The 26198-nt window shown below is 41.9% G+C and overlaps 1 protein-coding gene across 5 annotated transcripts in view; it reads left to right on the top strand.

Moving 5' to 3' along the window:
• The window catches only part of LOC138825091 (WW domain-containing oxidoreductase), a 737534-nt gene that overhangs the window by 217692 nt on the left and 493644 nt on the right, over positions 1-26198 (top strand). For all 5 annotated transcript variants that reach the window (XM_070019466.1, XM_070019462.1, XM_070019464.1 and 2 more), the window contains one exon: positions 4080-4344. In XM_070019466.1, coding sequence (XP_069875567.1) covers positions 4080-4344 — 265 coding nt within the window. The remainder of the gene's footprint in view (positions 1-4079; positions 4345-26198) is intronic.

Genomic DNA, 26198 nt, shown 5'->3' with positions numbered 1-26198 from the left:
GCCATTTTTTCCACCTAGAGGTTTTATTGGGACTGCGGTTCCAAGGTAGAGCACTCGCCTAGCAAGCACGGGTTCCCAGATTTCATCCACAGCATGAAAGAACAGATCTTTTAAAATACTGTTACAACATACCTAAAGGCAAAGCAGAGGGAGCTCATTAAAAAAAAAGTGCCAGTACTAGGGCTTGAACTCAGGGCCTTGTACTCATTTGGCTTTTTCACTCAAGGCTGATAGTTTACCATTTTACCATCTACTTCCAAGAACTAGTTTTCCATATTAGAAAGCACTCTATGCAGACATTCATGTAGAACTTAGAGGAGTTAAGCTAAGTACTAAATTTTATCTTTTAAGCAAGACTCAAAATAAGGCTTTTTATAAGAAAAACTTGTGTCATAGGTTGGGTTTCTAAACCCCACAACCAGTCTTCAGTGCTTGCTCTAGTCCTTGATTCACACTATGGTCCAAAGCATGCAAGAGCCTCACAGTCTGCTCTCCAGATACTCAGTCTACCAGGGAAACCCATGACTTGCAGGCTGGTGTGGCAAGGACAGTAGGACAATGGACAATGAATCACAATGACGGCACCACTAGCTTTTGTACCGACATTGGAAGGGTGGTGGATCTCATTGAAATCTAGGGGCCATGTCATAGGCTGGGTCCTGGATAGTAGATGTTTCATTTCCAGGGAAACATGTAGTCTAACCTCTCAATCTGTCCTTCCCCACTAAGAAATTACTGTGACTCAGGGAGAACTTTCTGGTGGAAGTGTCCCTGAGTCTGAACGGAGTAGTTATGTCCTGAACGCTTTCCAATAGCAGTTTGGGAAAGAAGCATCTGAGAAGACTGCAGGGTGTTAGGAGAGTTATCTTATCCCTCCTTTTTCTTTTTTTCTTTTTCCCTCCGTCCCTCCCTCCATTCCTCCCTCCCTCCCTCCCTTGTCCCTTCCTTCCTTCCTTCCTTCCTTCCTTCCTTCCTTCCTTCCTTCCTTCCTTCCTTCCTTCCTTCTTCCTTCCTTCCTTCCTTCCTTCCTTCCTTCCTTCCTTCCTTCCTTCCTTCCTTCCTTCCTTCTTTCCTTCCTTCCTCCCTTCCTCCCTTCCTCCCTTCCTCCCTTCCTCCCTTCCTCCCTTCCCCTACCCTTTCCCCATCTCCTTCCTTTCCCCTTTCTCTTTCCACCAGTCCTGGGGCTGGAAGTCAGGGCCTTGGTGCTATCCCTTGTCTCTAAGCTTTTTGTTTGAGGCTACCCTTTCTTTCTTCCTTCCTTCCTTCCTTCCTTCCTTCCTTCCTTCCTTCCTTCCTTCCTTCCTTCCTTCCTTCCTCCCTTCCTCCCTTCCTCCCTTCCTCCCTTCCTCCCTTCCTCCCTTCCCCTACCCTTTCCCCATCTCCTTCCTTTCCCCTTTCTCTTTCCACCAGTCCTGGGGCTGGAAGTCAGGGCCTTGGTGCTATCCCTTGTCTCTAAGCTTTTTGTTTGAGGCTACCCTTCCTTCCTTCCTTCCTTCCTTCCTTCCTTCCTTCCTTCCTTCCTTCTTTCCTTCCTTCCTTCCTTCCTTCCTTCCTTCCTTCCTTCCTTCCTTCCTTCCTTCCTTCCTTCCTTCCTTCCTTCCTTCCTTCCTCCCTTCCTCCCTTCCTCCCTTCCTCCCTTCCCCTACCCTTTCCCCATCTCCTTCCTTTCCCCTTTCTCTTTCCACCAGTCCTGGGGCTAGAAGTCAGGGCCTTGGTGCTATCCCTTGTCTCTAAGCTTTTTGTTTGAGGCTACCCTTCTACCACTTAAGCCACAGCTTCTGGCTTTTTTGGGTAGTTAATTGGAGATTAATGCACCTTCCTGTCCTGGCTGGCTTTGAATTGCAGTCCTCAGATTTTATCCTCCTAAGTAGCTAGGATTATAGGCATGGGCCCCTAATGCCTGGCCCCATACCTTTTTGATATTGTCAAATCCTTCATGTTCTTTTGTATCATGAGTGGCCAGAGGTTTTGCATTGGATTCCCTCCCTAAATCTTTGTGTTTTTTTTTTTCTTGTCAGTCCTGGGACATGAACTCAGGGTCTGGGTTCTGTCTCTGAGCTTCTTTTGCTCAAGTCTGTCACTGTACCACTTGAGTCATGGTGCCACTTCTGGCTTTTTTTTTTGTTTATGTGGTACTGAGGAATGGAATCCTGGGCTTCATGCATGCTAGGCAAGCACTCTACCACTAAGCCACATTCCCAGCCCTCTCTTAAACCTTTTTGTTTCTAACTCAGTGATCCTATTTGTTTTTGTGACTGCCCTTCTGCAACACCTTATTACTGTGTTGAAGTCAAGTTCACAAATAATATAACTTTGAGGTGCAAACATATTTTTAATACAATATGATGGCCTAACTGTAATACAAAGAAAAAAAATCAATGGGAAACAAATAGCATGTATTTCAACACGGAAGTGCCTGTCCAGGACTACAGGAAAGATAATCACACACGTGAATTCACGCATGAATCACTTGGTGGTGACCCTGGCAAATACATATTGTCAACAGGTGTGTGGCATTGCAGACTCCACAGCCGATGAAGTCTCGCACGACAGGTCCCACCCTCTTCCTCCAGCGAATCTGAGAATGCATTGTTCTCATTACAGTCCTGGGGATCCAGTGGATGTCAGTGCTGCATACATGTGCTGCATGGTTCAGTTGGTGGCTCAGATAATTGGCCACAGGTTTTATGTTTGCATGAACATCCATGGAGCAATGCTTTGCCTGCCGTGCAGGCCACCCATTGTCCCTGGTTCCCCACTGGCAATCTTTTATCTCTACCAGACAAAGGCCCTCAGAAATTTCCCAGTTTCCCATTAAGTTCCACTACCTTAGGCAAATGAAGCTGAAAAGTCTGGGCTCTTCCTATGTCTGGGAGACGTTAGGTTTCCTCGATGACATTTCTGTCCATTGGCTTTGTTGGTAACTTCCAATCACCTCAGTTATTTAACACTGGAAACTGGATATTACTCGCTGAGTCCCGAACAAGGACTATTTCATTTTTACTAAAACATGAATGTCATCTGTTTCTTCTGGTGCTTTCCTTATTTTTTAAATACCCAACTTGAACTACTCCTCTAAAAAAACAAACAAAAAACAAAACAAAACAAAAACCCAAAACAAGGCTCTACAATTTTAGTTTCCCTGTTACTTCTTTTGAGTTTCTCTGGCAGTTACTGGGGATATTGTCATTAATGAATGTAGTAAAGCAAAACATGAGGTTTCCTAAACCAAAAACGAGCCTATCTAGGAAATTCCTTCCCTTTGTTATGATCCAGTTCTCTTTTTCAAGGCAATTATAATATTTTTATAAGAAAGAAAGAGAAAGAAAGGAAAGAAGGAAGAAGAGAAACCAACAGCTGGTGTTTAACGACTCCATCAGACCCAATTATAAAACATCAACTAGTTACTTTGATTTGTGTGTCTTCATGCCATGGGTCTACTTAAAAACAGTAGACTCTGGCAGAACTCATTTTGGCTTTGTTTACATTTATCTTTTAAACGTAGAAGACTATTGATGGCACCTCAACAAGGTTATAACCCTTTTATAATCATTAATTTTTAATCTAGAAAAGAGTCTTGGAGGCCGCATGGCTTGTCTATATTTTCTCAGATGCTCAAGTGAAAATGCACTGGGCTCAGGCATCGGCTAAGATCATTCAGGCAAAAGCCCTGTTAAGGGTTTGGAATGTGAAATCTTTCTGTTTCCAAAAGCAGCAGTCCTTTATTTAAAATGCTTCTCCATTTAATTGAATTATCTATGAACTTCTGCTTGAAGGTTTTAGAAAATATATTCAAGGGGTAGGGAGGTGTTCAGAGTGCTTAGATTACTGTATTGATGAGTAGTCTGATCTTATTATTTATCAGTAGTCTGAGCTTACATTATTCTCCAATGCTTTACGTTGTCAAGTTGCCATTATTTGTTTCTAAGGGACATGATTTTCATGTATACATAACTGTGTTTTCCTTAGTTTCTGTATTATTTCTTCCAACTTCTAATAAAAATAAAAGGTTAGATGAGAATGCAGAGCTGAGTTGCTTAATATTGTTTTTCACATATATATATTTATTATTATTTTAGATTTACAGATATTAGTGATTCCTCAGGACAACTCGACTTTAGCCGCTTGTCCCCATCACAAAATGACTACTGGGCCATGCTGGCTTACAACCGCTCCAAACTCTGCAATATTCTCTTCTCCAACGAGCTGCATCGTCGCCTCTCCCCACGTGGGGTCACATCGAATGCAGTGCATCCTGGAAATATGATGTACTCCTCCATTCATCGCAGCTGGTGGCTGTACACACTTCTGTTCACCTTGGCGAGACCTTTCACCAAGTCCATGGTAAGTGGATAGCTTCTGGCGCTGCAAACATCTTCATTCTGCCATTCAGGAAGGTCTTGGTGATACCCAGGGGTACACATCTACTTCTTCCTCTTGCCGCCTGTCAGAATGACTCTGATCTCATCTGTACCCTCACCAGGCCTATGCCAGCCCTTGGGAAGGGCTCTGGAGCACCTGCCCATCAAGTGCACATTGATTCTGTCAGTGCTGGATAGAAAATGTGCTGTTTTTAGAATTTCATGAAGTGTTGATTGAAATGATTTATTTCCTTTTGCTATAGGTTTTTATTTTTTAATTTAGGAACTTGGAAAATCCTCATTGAGGGTTTTCTTACAGCATTCAAAAAGTGCATTTTATGTTACACACAGACACACACATACACACATGCACACATACAAGGAAACCATGTGTGACTTCCAGCTGTTAGCAGATGTGATTCCTTTGTGTTCACTAAGAATCTATGAGCTCTCCTAGATTCTTCTCTGGGTGGAGAGTTTGGTGTTGCATTTGGCTGGAGAAAATTCTGTGGCCAGAGTGTGGTTTCATGTCCCTGAAGGTGAATCTTGTGGATGAATCGCATGATTGTGGTCAGAGCTGGAAAATGATCATGGAGATGAATAGAAGCCTTCTTATTTTTGATGATTGTTAATTAAATTATTCTCCCATCCTAGCAATTTAGGCTGGATGGAGGCAAGAGATTGCCCTCATGTGCTTCCTTCCATATGTGGCTTGGACAATAGATTTCCTGCCATTTCCATATAAGCATATGTTGAGACACAAACCATGTGGCAGTAATCCCATCCCTATCCCATGTAAAATGTCAGTTCTTAAACATGGGTAAGAAGTTTCACATAGATGTAATCTCCTGATGCGTGGATGGCTAGTGCCTGGTGTGTGCTTTGTGTTTTCTTTTTGACATGGGTGTTACTGAAATGTGCATCCCATTGTGTGTGGCTGAGGGAAGAGCTATAGCACAGCCCTCTTTCCTTCTCAACTGTAGCCAGCTCCCCTAAGCATTAAACAGCAGTATTCTAATATCAACGTCCCTTTTTTATTTGCTGTGACTTGCTGTGACTATGGTGATTTTAGTTACAGTAATTAGGTCACCCTTCATGGAGTCAGGCTATTTTAAGTGGCTCTTTAAGGAATATTGTTGCAGATCAGTAATTTTACAATTGGGTGTTCTTGTGCAACTTTATTAAATGTAATCTTTCTTCTAAATGTTGCCTCTTTACAGTTATACATTTCTAATTGTTGCTGTAAATGCATTATCACTTTGAAATTAATTAATTTTTGCATTTTGGCCGCCTGCAGTATAATAATCACTAATGAGAAACACATAGGGATTAATTCTTAGCACAGCGACCCCTACTGGTAAAGTCTTATCTCTAGCGCCCTTTTCCCCATGAGGTCCATAAGAAGAGACAGGTGTAAGTACTGGAGGATCCCAGGGAAGAAGTGCTTACTCCCTGTCTCTCCAATTTATAAAAATAGAAATAATACACAAAATTGGAATAGAGTTATTTTACAGTGCTTAATCAAAACTTCAGGAGTGTTCAAGCAACTGTTCTTGAAACACCTTAAGGGAAATGAAAGTTTGCTGATAGCAGCCAGGAGCCAGTGGCTGATGCCTGTAATCCCCAGGAGGTTGAGATCTGGGAATCTTGGTTCAGAGCCAGCCTAGGCAGGAAAGTCTGTGAGATTCTTATCTCCAATAAACCACCAGAAAACTGGAAATGGCGCTGTGGCTCAAGTGGTAGAACGCTAGCCTTGAGCTGAAGAGCTGAGGGACAGCTCCCAGGCCCAGAGTTCAAACCCCACAATCAACAAAGAAAAAGGAAAAAAGGAAGTTTGCTGATAGCTTTCTTGCAATATAGGCATATTATATGTTTACTTTCCTTCTTATCTCCTCTCATGCAATTCACATATACTAAAATTATATTTTGCATATGTTTGTGTATGTTAGAGTGTGTATTATAATTATGCAATAGACCCTAGGTATCATGGGTATATGGCTCCAGGTAGACATCCATTGTAAAGAAACAACCCCTGCTCCAGATACTTAACTCATTTTGCTCACATTACTGTTCAACTTCTAAAGATAAAACTTCCACTTTCTAACTTCAGTTAGGTACATTCACCTTTATTTTGATTTGAGGGCACTGACTTTGGGGGGAGGGTGATTTTCACAGAATGAAAGTTAGGGAAAAACCTAGAGGAATGTTGATAAACTAGTTCTAATGAGCTTTTTCTCATCCATTGAGCTTTGTGATGTCCTGTGGAAATTTTAATATTTTTTATGTGTGAAATTCTATCTATCTATCTATCTATCTATCTATCTATCTATCTATCTATCTATCTATCTATCTATCTATCTATCTCCTGTCTCTCTGTCCACCTATTTGTTTGTAGCACTTGGTCAAAAGCACATTGTGAATGAGGTGGTTTACTCTGTGTGTGTGTGTGTGTGTATATATATGTGTGTGTGTATATATATGTGTGTATATATATATATATGTATACATATACATAACTCTCTGGCCTTGAGATCACAAATCTGCCCTATGGTTCTGTTGTTAACAAAACAGGCTTTCAAGGGTAGTGGTGACTGTTGAAATGTGCGACCTGGGTGATGACTTTGTTATCCTGCCATGTTCTTAACCAAGAAGCCACTGTCAGCATAGGTCAGACGCTGTTGATGTGTAACAGAGCCGTACCTATGCCCTGGTGGGGGGTGTGGTGGTGGTGGGGGAATGTGTGTGTGTGGAGGGGGGTGTCACGATGGAATTATTGTCTCTATCTTGCATTAGACACCAAACTTAGTGCTTATTCAACTTGGTAAAGAAACAGCTTTCAAAACTTGCTCTAGCTCCTTCTGGCTTCATTTGCTCCATCAAATGCACCCCAGATCCCCTGCCATATGTGTCCGATTGTGTAGCTCCATTTCCTTTTGAAAGTGTCTGACAGACCTTCATAAAATTTACTCCCCTCTGAACCTCCTTTTTTTTTTTTTTTCCACATTAGCCATAAACTCTGGTAAACAAAGTCTTCGCCAGAGGTCCTTGGCTGGAGCACCCCAGCCTCTGCAGACGAGCATGTAAATTTGATGCAGAGCACTGTCCCGTGCCTCTTAGGGTGTTTTGTGCAACCAAATATTTGTGTTGGCAGGTAACAGTTGGAAGAATATCATGCGTTAGGGTAGCGGGAGCTTAGCAGATGTTTTAGAGAGCTGTGTTTTCAAATCTCTTTGCATTAAAAAATGGCTTGGGTGTGTAGACCTTCTGAAACCTCTGGGCTTCATTTCCCATGGCCCCGTAAAGCCAGCCATTGTGCTGAGTTTTAACAGATGTGCAACCACCCTGCTAATGGATGGACCTGAAATGCTGGGCCTGGTGCAGAGTTATAAATTAGAACTAGAGAAAGCACAAGATGTCATTCTACTAACCTTCTATGAAGCCAAGCCGGGCAATTCTGCCCTTGAATAACCCACAAGGAGTGATTTATAGTTGTACAATTTAAAACATAATGAAGGACATAATAGATGTTGATTTGCTCCTTAAATTAGTATTTTAGAAAAAAACACAACCCCCCGCCCCCTTCCCTGTATCCCTTTTAAACACCCATGGCTGTCTGTAAGGTAGTTTTTACCCTCAAGGACAAAACCCGCCCTTTCAATCTTTATTGGTCAAACTGCATGTGGCTTGCAAGGCACCAGGCAGAGGGAGCTGCAGGCCCAGGGAGCCGCAGCGACTTTTATAAGTTGGGAGAAGGAAATGTAATTTGCAAAGTAAAACTTTCAGCCTGTGCTCCCCTAATGTAAATATTTTGAGACTCCTGAGTGTGGGTGGAATTCTCTGGTGGCCTTGCTCTCCATGGTCCAGGGATGGGAAAAGCAGATGCCAGGGACCCTCTGTGGTTGGGCCACACAGGAGTTTGGGTGCTGTGGCCATCACAGCAGCCGATCTCCTTCTCCTCGTGGAGGCTGCCCTCCAGAGCCTCCAGCATTCTTCTTCCTCCAGGATGACCAGGAGCCTCGGCTTGATGCCACTGCTACTCATCTTCAGTGCTGTATAGAATGGTAAGGTTTAGAGTGTGTGCTTTGTCCATATGGTGGGTTTGCAATAGAGCAAACAGCTTGGGTCACTGCCTATATTTAACACTCAGCTCCTCCCTGCCTTGTTGGTTGTGATTTGACCTTTCAGATACCTTGAGCCCTTAGCACTCACTAAAAGTGAAATAAAAAAAGATATAAATATTTCCCCCATATATTTAGAACACTTGAGGCAGTCAGGGGTGTGTTTTCCTGCTCTGTGGGCAGATCTTCTGTGGTTGCCTTGGCTGTCTCCTCCTGCTTACAAGATGGCTGCTTACAAGATTGCGCCCTGCGTGACAAGATCTGAAGGCATGGTGGGATCTCTCTTTGCCTGTCTCCTTGTTTTACCCAGGAGACCTTTCTATTGAAAAACTGTTGTCCTTAAGCCAACTTCTCCTTAGCGCCACAGTGTCAGATATGAGGAGGCTGGGAAAAGGCAGGACTGGCATCTGGAACCTTTGGGGTGAAAGGCAAAATCTGATGGCAAGGAGACAGGCTCAGGCATGGCTTTTAGACAGGCATTACCAAAGAGGTGTGCAGAGTCCTTGTGTCCTAATGCAGTGCTCTCATAGGGTGGTTTGAGAGCACCTGGCCTTTCCGGTCTCCATTAACATGACCAGCCTTGTCTAGAACTGGGCCAGTCCTGGGCTCCTTCTGCCCTCAAGATTTTAAAGCTTGTTCTTCAATCTGGAATATATCTTTTCCTCAGTGCCAGTGCCCCTGATAGGGACATTGTGTCTGTCATGGAAGGAAGGTCTACTTCTGCATAATGTTGAAGTTAAACATCCAGTTGTCTGTTCAAACCTGATAATCCAGAAGAAAATTATCAAAGATGGCGGGCTAGCTGGACTTCCACGGTGTATCCTAAGCTTTGCTGACTGTTTATCTCCATTCCTTACACTTTCCTCGTGGGGAGAAGGGAAGACAGGAGCCCACCCCTCCTCTTTCCCTCCCTCCCTTTCATGCTCCCCCCCCCCCCCACCATAGCTCCTACTTCTAGCTTTTCACTGGTTAATTGGAGATAAGAGTCTCATGGACTTTTCTATCCAGTCTGGCTGTGAACCACATTCTTCAGATCTCAGCCTCCAGAGTAGCTAGGACTATAGGTGCTAGCCATCATGGCTCCTTTCTTGTCAAAAACAAAGGGAAGGCTTTGTGAGTCTACTGCACCACCTCCTCCTCTAGGGTTTTATCCCCCCACCCCGACTTTCTTCATAGTGTTTTAACTCTGGCTCGGCCTTTGTTCCTGAATGAGCACCCAAGAGAAGAAAAAGTGATTGTCTGGCCTTAATATGTGTGACAAATTATATAATGAACATTTAACCAAGATTTGAAATTCCCCGAGTTTTATCGCCCTCGTTTCTTTTCTTCTGCGGCCCCGCTGGCATTTCAGTAATGCACTGCTTCTTTATAACTCCCTAGCTCTTTTATTACTTACTTTTTTTTCTGTTAGTGGTGGCTTCTTTGATCCTCCCCCCTTTTCAGTTTCCTTTTCTCCAATTTCATACTTCTTTCCAGTAATTTTTGGCCTCAGTGCAGTTTAGATATTGGAAGCCAGTGTGATTAAACAGATGCCAGGATTTTCTGTTGCCCCATGATTTTCCGGAATGTTCCACCCATGGACATCGATTTCTGTATAACTCACTGGACACGTTGATTTTTCCCTGTGAGGTGTAAAATAATGTTTAGGTAGCAAAAATAAGGAATTCAACTTGGTGCTTCGGACTGTTTAGGAAATGACTCTCTCCTCTTCTTCATATGCTAAGCTAAAGGAATACTTTGCAAATCCTCTCAGAATACGTCTCCAGGTCCCATGAGAGTCAACCAAAGGCCAGCACCATGCTTGTGGGTTCCCTTCTGTAGGTCCTATAATGTGATAGGATTTTTAAAATTTGCTCTAGGGAAAGAACTGTCAAGTCATTTAGAACAAGTCATTTAGCCTCACTTTTCCTGTCTGTAAAATGAGCCAGTTTACCAAGACTAATTGTCCTGTTTATAGAGCACTTTAGCGGGGGTAGTAAATGTCCTCAAGATGAACAAAATGGAAACGCAGAAATGAATCATAGTTTTATGCATTTGTTATGCATCATTGCATTACACATGGGGCCCAAATTTAGCACCTTAACACAGTACGGTTTCTGTGGGGCAGCAAGCCAGGCATGGCCCAACTGCCCTTATTTTGGGGTATCCTGGCTTCAGGGAGGGTGACAGACGGGAGAATATTTCATGGCTCAACCAGGCTAAGATTCCCCTCCAAGCCCAAGTGGTTGTTGGCAGGATTCAGTTCCTGTGGCTCAGTAGATTGAGGGCTTCAGTTCTCTCTGGCATTGGGTTCCTTGCCACTTGGGGCTCTCCAACATGGCGGCTGGTTTCATTAAAGCAGGCATGCCAAGAAGGAACCAGGATCTGCAACCCAACCGCAGGAGTTACTGCCTTTCTGGGTTCTTTGTTGGCAGTGAATTGCCTGTCTAACCATGTTGAGCAGGACAGGATTTCACTGTGGCAGGGGTACTAAATGCAGGGATCCTGGGGGTTTGTCTTCCAGGCTGCCCACCACCACTCTCCCAAAGTTGAGTTTTATTGTGCCTTTTGTGGCAGGTTTACTCACAGACCTTGGCAGGATCTCCTTGTTGGATGCCAGGTACTCTTTCCTGAACCTGTGGATCTTCCATTGATTTTCTCTCCTGCATCTTCCTCCTGCTTTCCCTTCTGTCATCGCTCTCCTCTTCTCCATTCACAGAGGTGCTCAGTGTGCTTTCTCCTTTGTCTTTATGCATTTATGCATTTCTGCTCCATGATGGGAAGTAAGATTTAGTCCTTTAATAAGAAAGCTTATGAAAAGAATAAAGAAGTGTGTGGATTATGTTTCTTAAATCCAAGTGTCCATGTTCATGCTGTTTTAGTAGAGGGGGCCCATGTGAAACTGATGACCAGATTTTCTTTTTAACCGAGATTGGGTTGGAGTTTCAAATACTGGCCAGAAACTCTAAACTTTCATTAAGCCATAACATGAGATAAAGGCTCTCCAATCATTTCAAAGCCTGGATTGAAAATTATTCTTATTCAGATATGTCTAATCTCAAGGATTTGTTATTTTGAAGTGTTTTTTGTTTTTGGTTTTGTTTTAAGTAGGAAGCTTTCAAAGGCCTTTAACAAATTCCATTTATTTTGTGTGTTTTATTTTTTCAATTCTGAGAAGTATGGTACACTTCTATTTTAAATGTTAAAGTTCAGCTGGGGGCAGGGAGGAGGGGGACAGGCGTGAAACCACCCCATTGAAAATGTATGATAAAGGGGCTAGGAAGGTGGCTCAGTGGTAAAGTGCTTGCCTTGCATGCATGAGGCCCTGGGTTTGATTCCTCAGTACCACATAAGGTGGAAGTGGTGCTGTGGCTCAAGTGGGAGAGCGCTCTCCTTGAGCTGAAATGCTGAGGGACAACGCCCAGGCCCAGAGTTTAGGCCCTATGACCGGACCCCCCCCCAAAAAAAAAATGTATGATAAAATATGTTGTTGAGTAACAGTCACATTTCCTCTGTGAAAGATCAAGCTCTTTTCCTGGGCTAAGTGTTTTTGCTTGTTTGAATCCTATCATGGGTAGTCTCTGAACCACTTTAAACATTTCATTCTGGAGTTTGGAATGATGAGGTCTCTTTAATCATTTACATTTGGGGGGAAAAAACGTGAAATATTCTTTAAGAAGCTAAAGTAATCCAGGAGAATATATGGTGTTTGTTCAGCTGGATATCTTATTTATTTGAAGTACTGAGAGAAATCTCTTCTGACTGCTCAAAAAAAGAGAAGAATAAACAGTAAGGGTATCTAAGTAATCTGAGCTAGAGAGTTCCTTCTCAGAGAAAAGTTATAAAAAGTATATTTTCCAGATCCAAAAAAAATACTGTACAGCAACTACTGAGACCTGCATAATGTTTTCTTAGTATTCTCACTCTTGAAGAGGAAAAAAAACCCTGTAAAATCTGAGAATTTTAAAACTATTTTTGATATTTTAATATTCTTAGGCAGGTGAGCACAATACGTTTTTTTTCTCCTCGCAGCTCCACATCTCTTGTTAGCATTGTTGTGTGTGGTGTGTCACCTGTCTCAGTTGATTCCTCATAACCATAAAAGACAGAGTAATGAAATTAGCATGGCTGAAATCACAACAGGAACTTCGAGCAGACTTCCTATAAGAAAGGCATTAAGAAGACGTTTAAAAGAAAATAAATAAGAAAGTATTAGATTCTGGAGAACACCCAGTAATGAAAACAATGACATTTTCTTCTCCCTTATATTCTTTTCCATTCCAAGCATCAGGAAGGAGCTGGCAGAATTATCGTGGATGGAAAGTAGAGAACACACTGGGTTCTTTTATCCCAGAGGCTCTTGTTTGCTCTTGTACTTCTGCTGGTGTATCTTCCAATGTTATTTTGTGACATTGCCAGGCTCACAGTTCCATTGGATTCATAGAAGAACTCCAGGTTGAGGTCTTTTGACCTGAAGTGAAAATTAATTAAAGCTCATTAATATATAATTATCTAAACCACCTTTGCCAAAGTCTACCTGACCACTGGCATGCCCTTGTAACTACCTATAAGAAGAAGACTTGAAATTCATTTGATGTGTGTAGGCCCCTCACTGAGCATTTTCATGAACACATGTCCTTTGTGTTTCTAGAGGTCAGAGACAACCAATTATCACAGCACAGCTACACACACTGCTTAGGATTCACTTCACGTCAAGTCATAAACTAAGCACTTTCCCTGTCAACCCATTTATCTTCCATAGTCTACTACCGCTCTTCCAGGTAGATAGGAGTTGAGCAGCGTGGCGGAAGGGTTCAGTGCGATGTCCCTGAGTGGCCATTGGGGTAGTCCCTGAAGTTGAAGGAATCAGGCTTCTAGTGAATCCCATTCCTTCTTCCTTGTTACTTTGTAACTGTGGACAAGATGCATGACATCTCCACTTTGAATGTTCTTTTCCTTGGCTAATTGGAGACAGTAGTTCCCATAGCCCACAGTCTAGGGAGGTAAAGCACGGCTCAGCCCTATGGCATATGGTAGGACTCAAGGCATGCTCATCTTCTTCCTGTCCTGCTGGTGTCAGGGACATAATGGAACAGCTGGTGCCAAGGATTCCATCTATTGCATGAACCAGAGCACACCCAGCCAGGTTCCTGCAGGTGTGAAATACCCAGTGACTCCGAATTCCAAAGGAAAACTCCCAAAGGATGGCTGTCATCCCTCCATTTGATACTGAAATGATAACAGGATATGCTTTGCAACTTTGTCCTTGTCTGTCTGTTCTCAACCATATTGATGCATATGGTTACCATATGATCTTTTTTGGGGGGGAGGGATACGGTTGTGGGGCCTGAACTCTGGGCCTGGGCACTGTCCCTCAGCTCTTTAGCTGAAGGCTAGCGCTCTACCACTTGAGCCACAGCGCCACTTCCAGCTTTTCTCTTTTTGCTTGTGTAGTGCTGAGGAATCGAACCTAGGGCCTCATGCAAGCGCTCTACCACTGAGCCACCTTCCCAGCCCCGTACCATATGATCTTGTTCCACCTTTTAGGGATTCGAATTCATTTTATTCACAACACTTTTGTTCATCCTTTCTCTAAAGTTAACTTAGATTCTTTTTCTTCTTCTTCTTCTTCTTCTTCTTCTTCTTTTGGAAATAGGTCAAATTTGAATTAATAAAGCGAACTCAGTTGAAGTTCAGGCTTATCCTCCACAATCTCTTAACACCAGTGAGCCAAAGTAGCTTTATCTTAGTCTGTACTTTTGTACCTATTTCTGTATTGTCCATGTTCAATCAAAGATTATGCAGTGGGTATGTTAATAAACCATTCCCTACTTCAGAATTTTAGGAAGCCTCTTAAAAAAAAAACCTCCTTCATGATTTGCATAATGCTGGTTACTGACTGTTATGTCTAGCAGTCAGCAGCTTTGAGGACCAGTCCTTTTAATTTAGTTAGTGTTTTATTCTGGGTCTTGAACTCAGTGCTTCTTATTCTCCCTTATGCCTCACTCCCATCCCAATACTGGAACTCTACCACTCTACCACTTGAACCACACCTCCATGCCTGTCTTTTGGTTAGCTAATTGGACACAAGATTCTAGTGGTTTGTTTGCCAGGATAATTTTGAGCCATGTTCCTCAGAGATCCAGCCTACTGAGTCAGCTGGGAGTACAGGTGTAAGCCACAGGTGCCTGACTTCTTTATATCAAATCAGTATGCAGATGTAGGGATGCATACACATATAATTACAGTTCTCCAGAGACCTAGCAAATACACACACACACACACACACACACACACACACACACACACACACACACACACACACACATATACACATATATATATATTCCTTTTTTGATCCGTTTCTTTACTATTTCTTTTTCTCTGTGTCAGCCATTGTTTTCCATTGAACTGTTTATATTTTCAACATATTTTCAATAATTTTTGCTCTAAATCAGTTCATACAAAATGATTTATGAAGTTAACCAAAGTTTGTGGTGTAGATGTTGGTACACATTCATATACCCCATGTACTCCAAAATGTTTTGTTTATTATATCACATAGACACATGTGCTCAGCAATCTGTCTCATGTAGAGAGACCCAACGCAAGCTATTTCAGACCCTGCCACTTGGATCCTGAGGATTTTTTCAAACTCTGTACTTATGAATAAAACATTTTAATCAGACCTGCATCAATGATGATCAATATCATGGACATATGATACTAGATGCATTTCATTAGGGAAACTAAATACTTGAATTTAGTTTTAAGGCTATACAAAAATAGTTAAGTTTTTTTCCATAGGCATTTTACATTTAGAATTTCTGTACATACTAAGATCCTTCAGCTTTTCCCACTGAGATTTCTTTTTTGTGGACACTTTTGTCACCCATTTTTTTTTTTTTTTTTTTTTTTTTTTTTGTCGGTTGTGGGGCTTGAACTCTGGGCTTGGGCGCTGTCCCTGCGCTCTTCAGCACTTGAGCCATGGCACCACTTCCGTTTTTCTAGTGTTTTTTTTTTTTTCAGATAAGAGTCTCCCGGACTTTCCTGTCCGGGCTGGCTTTGAACCGTGATCCTTAGATCTCAGCCTCCTGAGTAGCTAGGAGCCACTGGCACCCCAGCTTTGTCACCCAATTTTTGATGGCTGCTTATTACTACTATTTCATTCATAGCTAATACCAAAGAAACTCCTCAGGAAACTCCCGATGTCCCTGAGTTTTTCATTTATGTACACTTAGTCTTTGAGCCTGTTGGTAATCTCATTCTTTACCAAACTTTCTAAAATCTTGGATGACACTGGAATCAATGTCATCCATGTCACAGGCCCGTCCTGTCCATCCTGTGCAGAGCAGAGCGTTGACAGGTCAAATGACCTGTGTAGATTGGTATCTCTCAAACTTTTTCTGGACTATTACTAAAACTTATGTGTTTGAGTTCAGTGCACATGTACATATGCACACCCATGTGTGTGCATGATATGCAAATCTGTGTGCATGTGCCTGAAACAAATGTTTTAGGCAATGGTACTGTTTAACTGTTTATGAAGTGCCAATGTGGGAGTGGAATGTTGAGCTACAATCTCCCTGTGGAACCTAGTATGGCTTCACACTTGTGATCCTCCTGCCTCTGCCTTCTGAGTGCTGGAATTACAGATCTGTGCCACCACTCATTGTGTGTTAAAGTGCTGCTTTTGGCACAAGTGTCATTAAACACTATTGACCTTTACCACCCACTGTAACATAGTTAATCCTTTGAAGGCATAGGTATAAGAGTAGTCAGTTGAAGTTGCAGAATGGACATGCTTTCTTTACTGAGACCTGAAGGATATGTGCAAGATAAACATATTGCTGAAAAATTGTACTTTAGGTCCACTCTACAGCAGTGAGAGAGCAGGGTCTAAGAAGTATGGACCAAATGATGGTGGCAGCAGAAAACTTAGTGATCAAGATAAGCAATGTTTTAGCCAGTCAAAAATTAGTGCAGAAATCCTGCTAAGGAAAACTTTAAACTTTAAATAAAGGTAGAATCAGTATTAGAGCAAAGGCTCAAGTAATGAACATGGATTTGTAGTAATCCATGCCTCAAGGAGGTGCAGATACCAAATAGCACCAAGGAGTTTGCAGAGGATTCTGGATCTTAGTAACTCATATGAAAATGGCAGTAATGACAAAGGTGATGACTACAATGATCTTAAAAATGACTAACATTTATTGTACACTTGCTATATGGCAAGACTTGTGCTAAGTATCATATGCATTTCTAACATTGATTTGTCAACCCTCATCCCTTGTTACTGTCAAGGAAGCTTTGAAATAAATAACTTGACCAGGGCCCCCTAACTAAATCAAGGGGAGTAGAATTCAGGCTCTTTCTAATTGACTGAAGAGGCCATGCCCTAAATTCTGACCACCTAGAGCCTTTTGAGACTCTTACATTGTCTGGGCTTCTGAGATGCCATTTTTATGAAATGAGAGTTGGGAAGAGGAAGACAGTTTTAGCCAGGAGACCAATAGAGAGAGGTGGTAGAAGCTGGCCACGTAGAAATATTGGGAATTTTAAAGACAGTATTTTCTACCCGAAACCAGAGAAATAGATATGGCTGGCACTTTCAAAGTAATCATAACAAGCTTTTAAAATGTGAACTGAGCATGGAGATAAATGATCAGGGATTCACAAGGGATGTATAAATTTCTGGATGAGTTTAGTGATGCACATACATGCGTGTGTACAGAAACCAACGAGTAAAGAAAAATATCTGATATTTAAGTGTTATTTAGTGCTTAATGAAATATTATCCTGTCTTGGTTCTTATGGTGTAGCATTAAATTCTTGCCTAAAGGAGATCTGATAGTGCTAAGATGGAACATTATTTTAACATGATTTAAACTATTTTTCTTTCGGATAGGTACAATCTTTATTTCTGTAACTACTAAAATAGTGACTCTTCAGTGTGTCTTGATACAACTTTTCATTGTTGACTCTGAACTAATGCTATAAGTCAGGTATGAAGAGAGGAATATGTAGAATTCCCACATGTCACGTTCCCAGAATATGTATGGAAATTATTGTGCCCATTTATTATTTAAATAGTGATGGCATTTTCATGAATACCAACATTAACAAACCATGTTAACATGGTTTAAAATAGGTAATGAAATTCGCTATGCCATCTGATGATGGAACTATCAAATTAGCGTGGCGTTGACAGATCACCCCTCTGAAGGGTTACGTACAATGTTTGAAGGCGGGAGATTTGCATCCCCTGTGGCTGGCAGCAGTTTTGTACACACTGCCTTAGATGATGCTACTGGAGGCCTGGTTAGTTTTTTGATGTTGAAATGTCATGCAATATATGTGCCTGTCCTGCGATTGTAATCCGCTACATGCTTAAGGGAGTTGGCATATGTTCAGATCCACTGGTAACATTGTGTGTGTGTGTGTGTGTGTGTGTGTGTGTGTGTGTTTCTCCTCATTTCCAGAGGCCTTTCTTAACTCTCCTCTGATAGTTCTTCTGGAACAGTATTATCTGGGAGTTGCCAAAGTTCTCCTGAAAATATGCAGCAGGAAGCGATTTCATTCACTCTTAGCTTTCTGATTCTCTTGGTTCTTTCAAAGGAATAATTACAAGTGTTTGGGTACAGAGTTTCATGGGGAAAAATTCATTTATGTGACTTTCACATGTTCCCCAAGCAAAAAAAGAAAAGTGACTTCTACCAGTGCAGGTGGAAGGAGCTATAAAAACTATTTTCTTAGCCAGGTGCTGGTGACTCACGCCTGTAATCCTAGCTATTCAGGAGGCTGAGATCTGAGGATCGCGATTCAAAGCCAGCCCAGACAGGAAAGTCCGTGAGACTCTTATCTCCAATAAACCACTAGAAAACTGGAAGTGGTGCTGTGGCTCAAGCGGTAGAGTGCTTGCCTTGAGCTGAAGAGCGCAGGGACAGCACCCAAGCCCAGAGTTCAAGCACCATGACCGACCAAAAAAAAAACACAAAACTATTTTCCTTGATACACATACATACATACATATATATATATATATATATATATATATACACACACATATATGTGTGTGTGTATATATATAGATAGATAGATAGATAGATAGATAGATTATATTATATTTCGAGACTCACAAATTTTTATTCTCAGGTGCCAAGCTGTCTTTTGGGACATCTTTAGAAAGACTCTGCTTTTACAGTAGAGGCATTAATATCTTCACTAAACTTTGTATCTTACCTGCTTTTCCATGCTGCTTTCTTATCCACTTGAGAAAAATCTACAGAATTCCCCAGTGATGAGGGCCCATAACTTGTTCTTCCCAAATTTGACACAGAAATTCTGATTTGCTTCTTATTCCTCCTAGTTATTTCCTGCTAACTAATGTGTACTTCACAGCATGAAGTGTGATCTTAAATATTCATTTGTTCCCTTATCCCACATTTAAAGTGTAGGTGATCATTATAACACATTATTATAGTTGTAGTGTAATTAAAAACATCAAGAATATAAGTTAACTAATTTTTTTATTCTTAGTACTCAGGAACACAATCTTCATTCAAATATGCATGTCTTTCTATCTTCATATATGAATACACTAGCCAGAATATATACATAAGCTCATAGATATACTAGTAGAGGCCCATAGGTGGCGCCATGCTTTATCTCTGTGTGTTTTGGGGGTGGAATTATCTTGTAGAAGTCCACAGGGGAGGAGAAGGTGATGGAATGATTAGTACATTCTTATTGGACCTGGGGAGGGGGCAGGGGGAGCCTTCACTTCCCACAATTTCTTTTCCCCATGTCACCTCGGCATTTAATTTACTTCACTTACATGACTACTTGAAGTTTTCCCAGGTTAGTTGGTCCTATTAATTCTATCCTAGAGGGATTATATTAATAAACTAATGCATTACAGTAACACAACGGAGGCCAGTGGTTGGCTTAGGAGAAGCTGATTCGCATGCGCCACTTGTGGTGAGAGAAGCTGAACCTTCCTTTCCCTTCTCTGACGCCATCTGTTGTTGCTTCTCCTAACCTTGGAAGTCATCTTGGCCAAAGCCATGGGTTTGGCATAACAGAACCCAAAGATGTTGAGAGACACTTTCAACTTCACATTGTGAGGAAATGATATAATGCTCTTTTCACCAGCCTGTGAGACCATGACCACTCCTATGGGTTAATGGAACGTGGTGACTGTGTATTTTGAGGGGATGTATTTTTCATGTGGACCTGGACATTATCGAAGAGATGAGCTTTGTTTTAAAATCTAGTCTGTGGAAAGGGCTCTGATGGTCCCGTTTGTCTCTTGCATCATGAGCCTGGGTCACCGCCTCTTCTTTCTTTCTGTTCATTATTCTTCTTACCAACCATGGAGGTCTTGCATGGTTTTTACTATTTCATGTTGTTTTTAACTCTTAGCTACATGATTCTCTGAGGAGTGTAGTTGAATTAGAAGAGACATTGGTGATTTTTATGGGGAGAAGTTTGCTTTCTTCACGTTTATTAAAGACTATTATTACAGAATACTTGTGTTTGTCAATCAGTGTTCTTGGAAATCATCGTATATGCAGTTTAGAAAATAATATTAATAATTTGGTAATTTTTACTCAGCCTAAATACCTACTGGAGGGCACCAATAAAAGGGGTGGCATTGCTCAAGATGCATCGTATTCATAAACTGTTTTGTTGAATGGTACCTTCTTTGTGCAATTACTTAACAATCCTAAAACTAGGATTTATAAAAAAAAGATGGCAAGGCATGATTTACAAGACCTGGGACATATATGTTATAGAATCATGAACAACTCTGTGTCCCCCGCTTTACTGGGAAATGGCCAGGCTCCTCTCACTAGATTTAGGCATATCTCCCCACTTTTATTAATTATCCTTAATTTTCCTGCTTTATTATTGATTATTCCATTATTTAGATACATAGTGACTGGAGTATCTCTTTAGAGATCTTACTTGTTTCAAGATAAAATAAAAATTCATTTTGAATGGCTTTGCCTCTGAGTTCAGTTATATAGATATATTTCTACTCAGGGCTTTCAGTTAATTTCAGTACATGTTGGAGATAGAGTTGGTACAGCTCAGGGTTTCAAAGATAGATTTTCAGCCCTATAGGCCATCTGTTTGCCCAGTAAACATATTTTTATTGACATATATGCTGAGAGATTAAAAAAAGATACTGGAAAGTATTTTCAGAGCACAGATATGCTTAATTACTTCTCTTTATGTAAGTCCAAAATTATATTCTTGAAGTACTCAAGTACTTGATAAACCCACTTGCCCTCTCCTTTTTCTGAATTAATTAAGTATAGTGGCTGCCTTAAGTTGCACAGTTGGAAATCACTGGCTTGCAGGAATCCAGGTTTACGGGTTGAACCAGGAATGGAGTATGGGAATGCCAGAGTATGGAGATGACAGAATATTTATAAAGTCAGACAACATACTTCCAGGAAGATAACCTCACAGTAGGCTAAGTTTTTCTAGTGTCCATAAAACCAACTCTACACAGCAGGTCAGCTGTGGGTGCTGGGAGATTTTGCTGATAGTCTTAACATCAGATCTAGTTTATTATTTTTAGGATATTTTTATGCACTCTTGTAACAAATGGTATTAAATTACAGCATTTTCAGCAGGAATTAAACTAGGTTCATCATTTCCCTGAAGTCACCTGACCTCTTTGACTTTGGGGTCTCTGATGTCACTTTCTATGTTTGTTATGATTTTTGTAGGCATTTTTATTTTTCACACAGAGAATACGAATGAAGATGGTGGTACTTGCAATGTAGTATAAACAGGAAAGTGTTGATCAGTTATCTGAGGAGAGGAAAAGAGTCTCATGAACTCTGAAGTAAGCCTTTGAGGGCTTCTGTTTGTCTTGAAGAAGTTGGCTAAGGATGAAATCAAGGAATCACAAATGACATTTTATTGCTTTTCAATAAATTTATATGCTTTTCAATGCATAGGGTCAGTTAGATGGGGTCACTTCTGGAATATGCCATTCACAGAGAAACTTTGATTGTTTCTCAAAATTGCCTTGAAAACTGCAACCATATTTTAGAAGACTTTGGTCTGTGTTGTTCTAGTTTTGAATATCTGTTGGGTCTTTCAGAGGTCAGGTAATACAGGATAGTAGAGAGTAAATATTTATTTAGTTAGTTAACAGGTTTTGTGTAAGTTGTGTACATATGTGTGCACGTGTGTGCTGGTTCCAGAGCTTAAACTCAGGGCCTCTTGCTCTTGGCTTAGGTTTTTTTGCTCAAGGCTGGCGCTCTACCACTTGAGCTACAATCTACTTCTGGCTGTTTTGCTACTTAATCAGAGGTTAGAGTCTCTCAGATTTGTCTGGTTAGTCTGGCTTTGAACCAGGCTCCTCAGATCTTAGCCTCCCAAGCAGTTAGAGTTTTATAGGCATGAACCACCAGCACCAGTCAAGAGCTGTCAAAACAAACAACAGTATTCTACTTACTTTATTTCCCACAGCAATTTAATGAGGTTTGAATTACCATGGCCATGTTACAGATGAGGAACAGAGGTTCTCAACCACTGAGCATTCTGAGTCACCTCCTGTATTCACTCACTGTTGTTGTTTTGTATTTATCCCAAATGAAGAACTACTTAGTAAAACCAGAAAGTGAAATTAAAAAGAGGGAGTGCATTTGGAGAACACAGGGGAAAAAAAAGCAAGAAAGAAACAAGACTGTTGCATGTAGGTGAGATGCCAGATCTCATTTGACAGAAGAACTAAAGACAAGCAAACAGGTCCCTTTCCAAAGGTCCACTCATGGATACGTCTAATCTGGTAATAGGAGAGGCACCTGGCAGCAGCTGTTACTTCACTACAAAACTATTTTCAGAGTCACTGCCATTCACACAGTCCAATACCCCTTACAGGTCATGCCTGAATACCTTCAATGTGCCCATGTAAAAATACACTGCAAGTAGATTGGACATGCCCTATGAATTATACCTTATTTATTATCACCGGGCCCTCCCCTTTTCCGTCATGCTTTAGAATTATGGGCTGGAGCAGTTTTTAATACTCTATTTATTTTAGGGGAGGAAAATGTTTTTCTTTAACCACAACATTCATGCAATACCAACTGCTGGCAGTTTCCCCAGCATTTAAGGAAATATTGTTGTAAGACTTTTATGTTCTGTACTTCAATCAGCCAGAGCCAGCAGTATCCCCACAGAAGGACCCTCAACAGGCCATTTTCAGCATTTTGCTACAATTAAACTCCTCTGGTTTTAGCCCTCAGGCAATTTAGTACCTTTTTACATATGCACATTATGAACTTTTGACCAGGGTCTAGCAGTCATATATTAAGAGTGCAGCTCTCAAAAGCAGGCTTAACAAGTTCCTCTGAGTATTGAACTTGAAGTCAGTTGTGGAAAAGGTAATTTAAGCAACTTATAGCAAGGCTATTCAGAATCTCAGTGATGATCCTAAATATCTCTCTCTTTTTCTTTCTCTCATCCCCCCCCCCCCCATTTCCTCTGGAAGCTGGTAGCAAGAGCTTTCAAAGTCTGTGATTGATCTTTTATTCAGTAGCTAACGAGGGCTGTGATTCTATTAGTGTGCTACAAGGCAAGAGAACAGTGATTTAATGAAGTGCCTACTGAGCGGGCCATAGATTTATCCCGTTGTCACTAATTTGCAGTGCAGGGGCGAGCATCAAGGAAAGGCGCCCACACTGCTATTAAGCAGGTATTTCCTTAGTAAATTGTTGTAAGGTCAGGTACAGTTATCTGAGCCAAAGCAATGCCTTACCACTTCAGTGTCTGCAAATGACAGCCGCCATGCTGAGCACTCACTGAAGCAGAACAGGGAGATCAGAGGTCCGTCTCCACGTCGCCCTCCGTGGAGGCAGGAGCAGATGAACTGCCAAGTGCGAGTAATAGAGTCATAATTGGTGATTAGAACTGGAAAGGGGCCCTAACATCTTAATACAAACTGGCGTATGTTATAGTTACTGTCAGTTGTTGTAAACTCGCCCTGCCGCCTGGACTAGTTACGTTTTTCTTGATTAGTTCTGGGCAGTGAGGCTGTGGGCTCCGGGGCAGGCCACACCGGTGACATTCACACTGCCTGTGGATGCTTCTCTGAGTCATTCCCTGTCCCAGATGTTTTTCTTGGGCACTCCATGCTTGTCTCCCCACCCCGGCACCCCCTCCAGTGAGCTTTCCCACCACCTGGAGAGGACAGCGATGTCCTAAGTGTGCTCTGATTTCTTCTTTCCAGGCACCATGACATTTCTGCACACTGGCTTTGAGGCTCATTGAACTTTTGTTTTATTTGCTTTTGCTGGGGAACTGGGCGGGATGCTTTGTGTTCAGTTTGAATCCCAGTGCTGTCCTGTGCTCACAGTAACAGATTTTGTCTTACTGTGCCAGAAAGAAAATAAGAAAGAAAATAAGTAGGCAATGCAGAGGGTTTCTATACACTTGGGTTCAGTGTTTTTTCAGGACAGTTAAAGTGTACTGTGTGTGTTCCGGTAGGTGCAGATGGTGTCCATCTTTGGTGAAGTTAGTGAAGAATTTGTTATACAGTGCATTAAAGAAAGGCCTAGCTGAGAGCTGGTGGCTCATGTCTGTAATCCTAGCCATTTAGAAGGCTGAGATCTGTGGATTGTAGCTCAAAGTCAGCTCAGGAAGGGAAGTCCATGAGATTCTTCAGTTAACCACTAGAATTCTGGAAGTGGGTGCTGTGGCTCAAAGTGGTAGAGGGCTAGCCTTGAGGGAAAAAGCACAGGGACAGCAGCCAGGTCTTGAGTTCAGACTCCATGACTGACATAAAAGAAAGGCCTACCCATGTAAAGGGACTGCCCTTGAAGACCAAGGTGTCCAACTGCATGCTGGTTGAAACAGGTGAGAGGCTTTGCTAGGATCTGTCACATTGTTAACATTCATAGAAGAAGCCCCTGGCATTCTGAGGCCAGCTGAGTGGTGACCACTACTGCTAAACAGGCAGCTTGTCACTTGTTTCATTTTGAGTAGGATAAGGATAATCTGGAGGCCTGGAGAGACCAAGGAGATGCCACCATGAGCTCCAGCACATCCATGTCTTTACTGATGTGGCACAGAGAGGTTCTCAGAAAATGCCTTTTGCTTTTGTGCCTGGGGGAGTATTGGCTAAGTGAGTCATTTTCATAGCTGCTACAGCCCAGGGCTGATTGACCTGTGTTAGATTAGTTAAGGTTTATGACCAAGTGAAGAGTTTCAGGGACTGGTGTGTAAGGGAGCCCTGCTTGCATTTGATCTCCTGGTGAATTAAAAGGCCCAATTTGCCTGTATGGAGCAGATCCTACCCATATTCGTGCCAGCTAGTCAGGGCCTGGGAAAGGCTCGTCTCTCTATCACAGAGGGCTGTGGGGTGAGGAGTACGGTGCTACAGAACTCATTGGCATACATAAAGTGGTGGCATTTCTACCATGAAACTGGATTGGAAGGAATGGTGAATGAAAGGAAGGGAGCGGGAAGAGGGGGAGGCGGTATTTAGCAACAGGTGATGGTGCTCAGTCTCTCTGTAGTCCACACCCAGAGGGGATGCCGAGGGAGCAGCCAGTGGCCACAGCATATCAAGTGGTCATCCTGTGCTCACCTCTCATCTGCTTGGCAAACATTCAGTGAATCCCTTTGTTCTAGTTGATAGCACTGCTGGTTAGACATCATGTCAGGATTTGCACCCACATCCCTCTCCATGTTCTGTATTCTGTCCAGAATTATAGACACATTCATTGTTTCTTCTGTGGCCCCCACTTTCCAATCCTGATAGAGATTTTGTGTCATTGTGAGGGCCCCTGCTCATTCCCTTGTTGGGGTAATGGGCACTGCAAATCCCCATTTTGCTCTCAGGACATGATGTTGGTCCCTCACGAAAATCAGAGAGAGGAGGTTGTGGAGAGCTACTAAACTCCCATTTTCTAGAGTGGATGAGTAATCCACTTAGAAATCACTGTGACAGAGACCTGCAACCCAGACAGCCCGCAGAGCCATTTCATATGGAGCACTTGTTAAAGAACTGTTTTCTTAGGATCTGTATTCTTCTGGACCCCTGAAAAATAGCTCATGTGCACCCACTGTCCCTTCATTTAACCTGTTCTCTGGGAAGTGCTCCTGCTGTCCACTTGTGTCAGCTGCTGTATGTGCGCCTCAGTATGTGAATTAACACACTTCCTTCCATTTGCCTGGGAAACACTACCATCACCAGAGGGCATCGCAAAAAGCAAGGTACACATTTCTTTCAGGTAGATAGTGTTTTATGGGTTTTGTTTTTCTTTATGAAGAGGTGATCTTAAGACTCATGTTTGAATGTGGATAGATTATATTTGTCTCCAAATTAGAAGAGAATAGGCTTTCAGATACAAGAAGTCATACATTCTATGAGGACATTTATACAGAATGCCATACAGGCAAAGCCATAGAGAGAATGTAGACTGTGGTAGCAGGGGTGGTACAGGGCCTTCAGGGAGGCCATGAGGGTGACTGCTAGTGGGCATGGGGTTCCCCTGGGGAATGCGGCATACATTTCAGAAGTAGATAGAGGTGAGGGTTGCACAGCTCTGTGAATGAACTAGATGCTACTAAGCTCTACAGAATAAAGTGGTTCATTTTTTTGAATCTGTAAGTTGTGTGGGGAGTGTACTGGAGATTGAACAGTTTGGGAATTTCACCCCAATAAAGTAGGAGAGTAACTCCTTAATACAAATGGAAGATACCAAGCTGG

The sequence above is a fragment of the Dipodomys merriami genome, unplaced genomic scaffold (assembly GCF_024711535.1).
Source record: "Dipodomys merriami isolate MVZ:Mamm:240054 unplaced genomic scaffold, mDipMer1.0.p SCAF_134, whole genome shotgun sequence".
In the NCBI taxonomy this organism is placed as follows: Eukaryota; Metazoa; Chordata; class Mammalia; order Rodentia; family Heteromyidae; genus Dipodomys; species Dipodomys merriami.
Note: the sequence above shows the minus strand (reverse complement) of the source record. Positions and strands in the feature narration are given on the sequence as shown.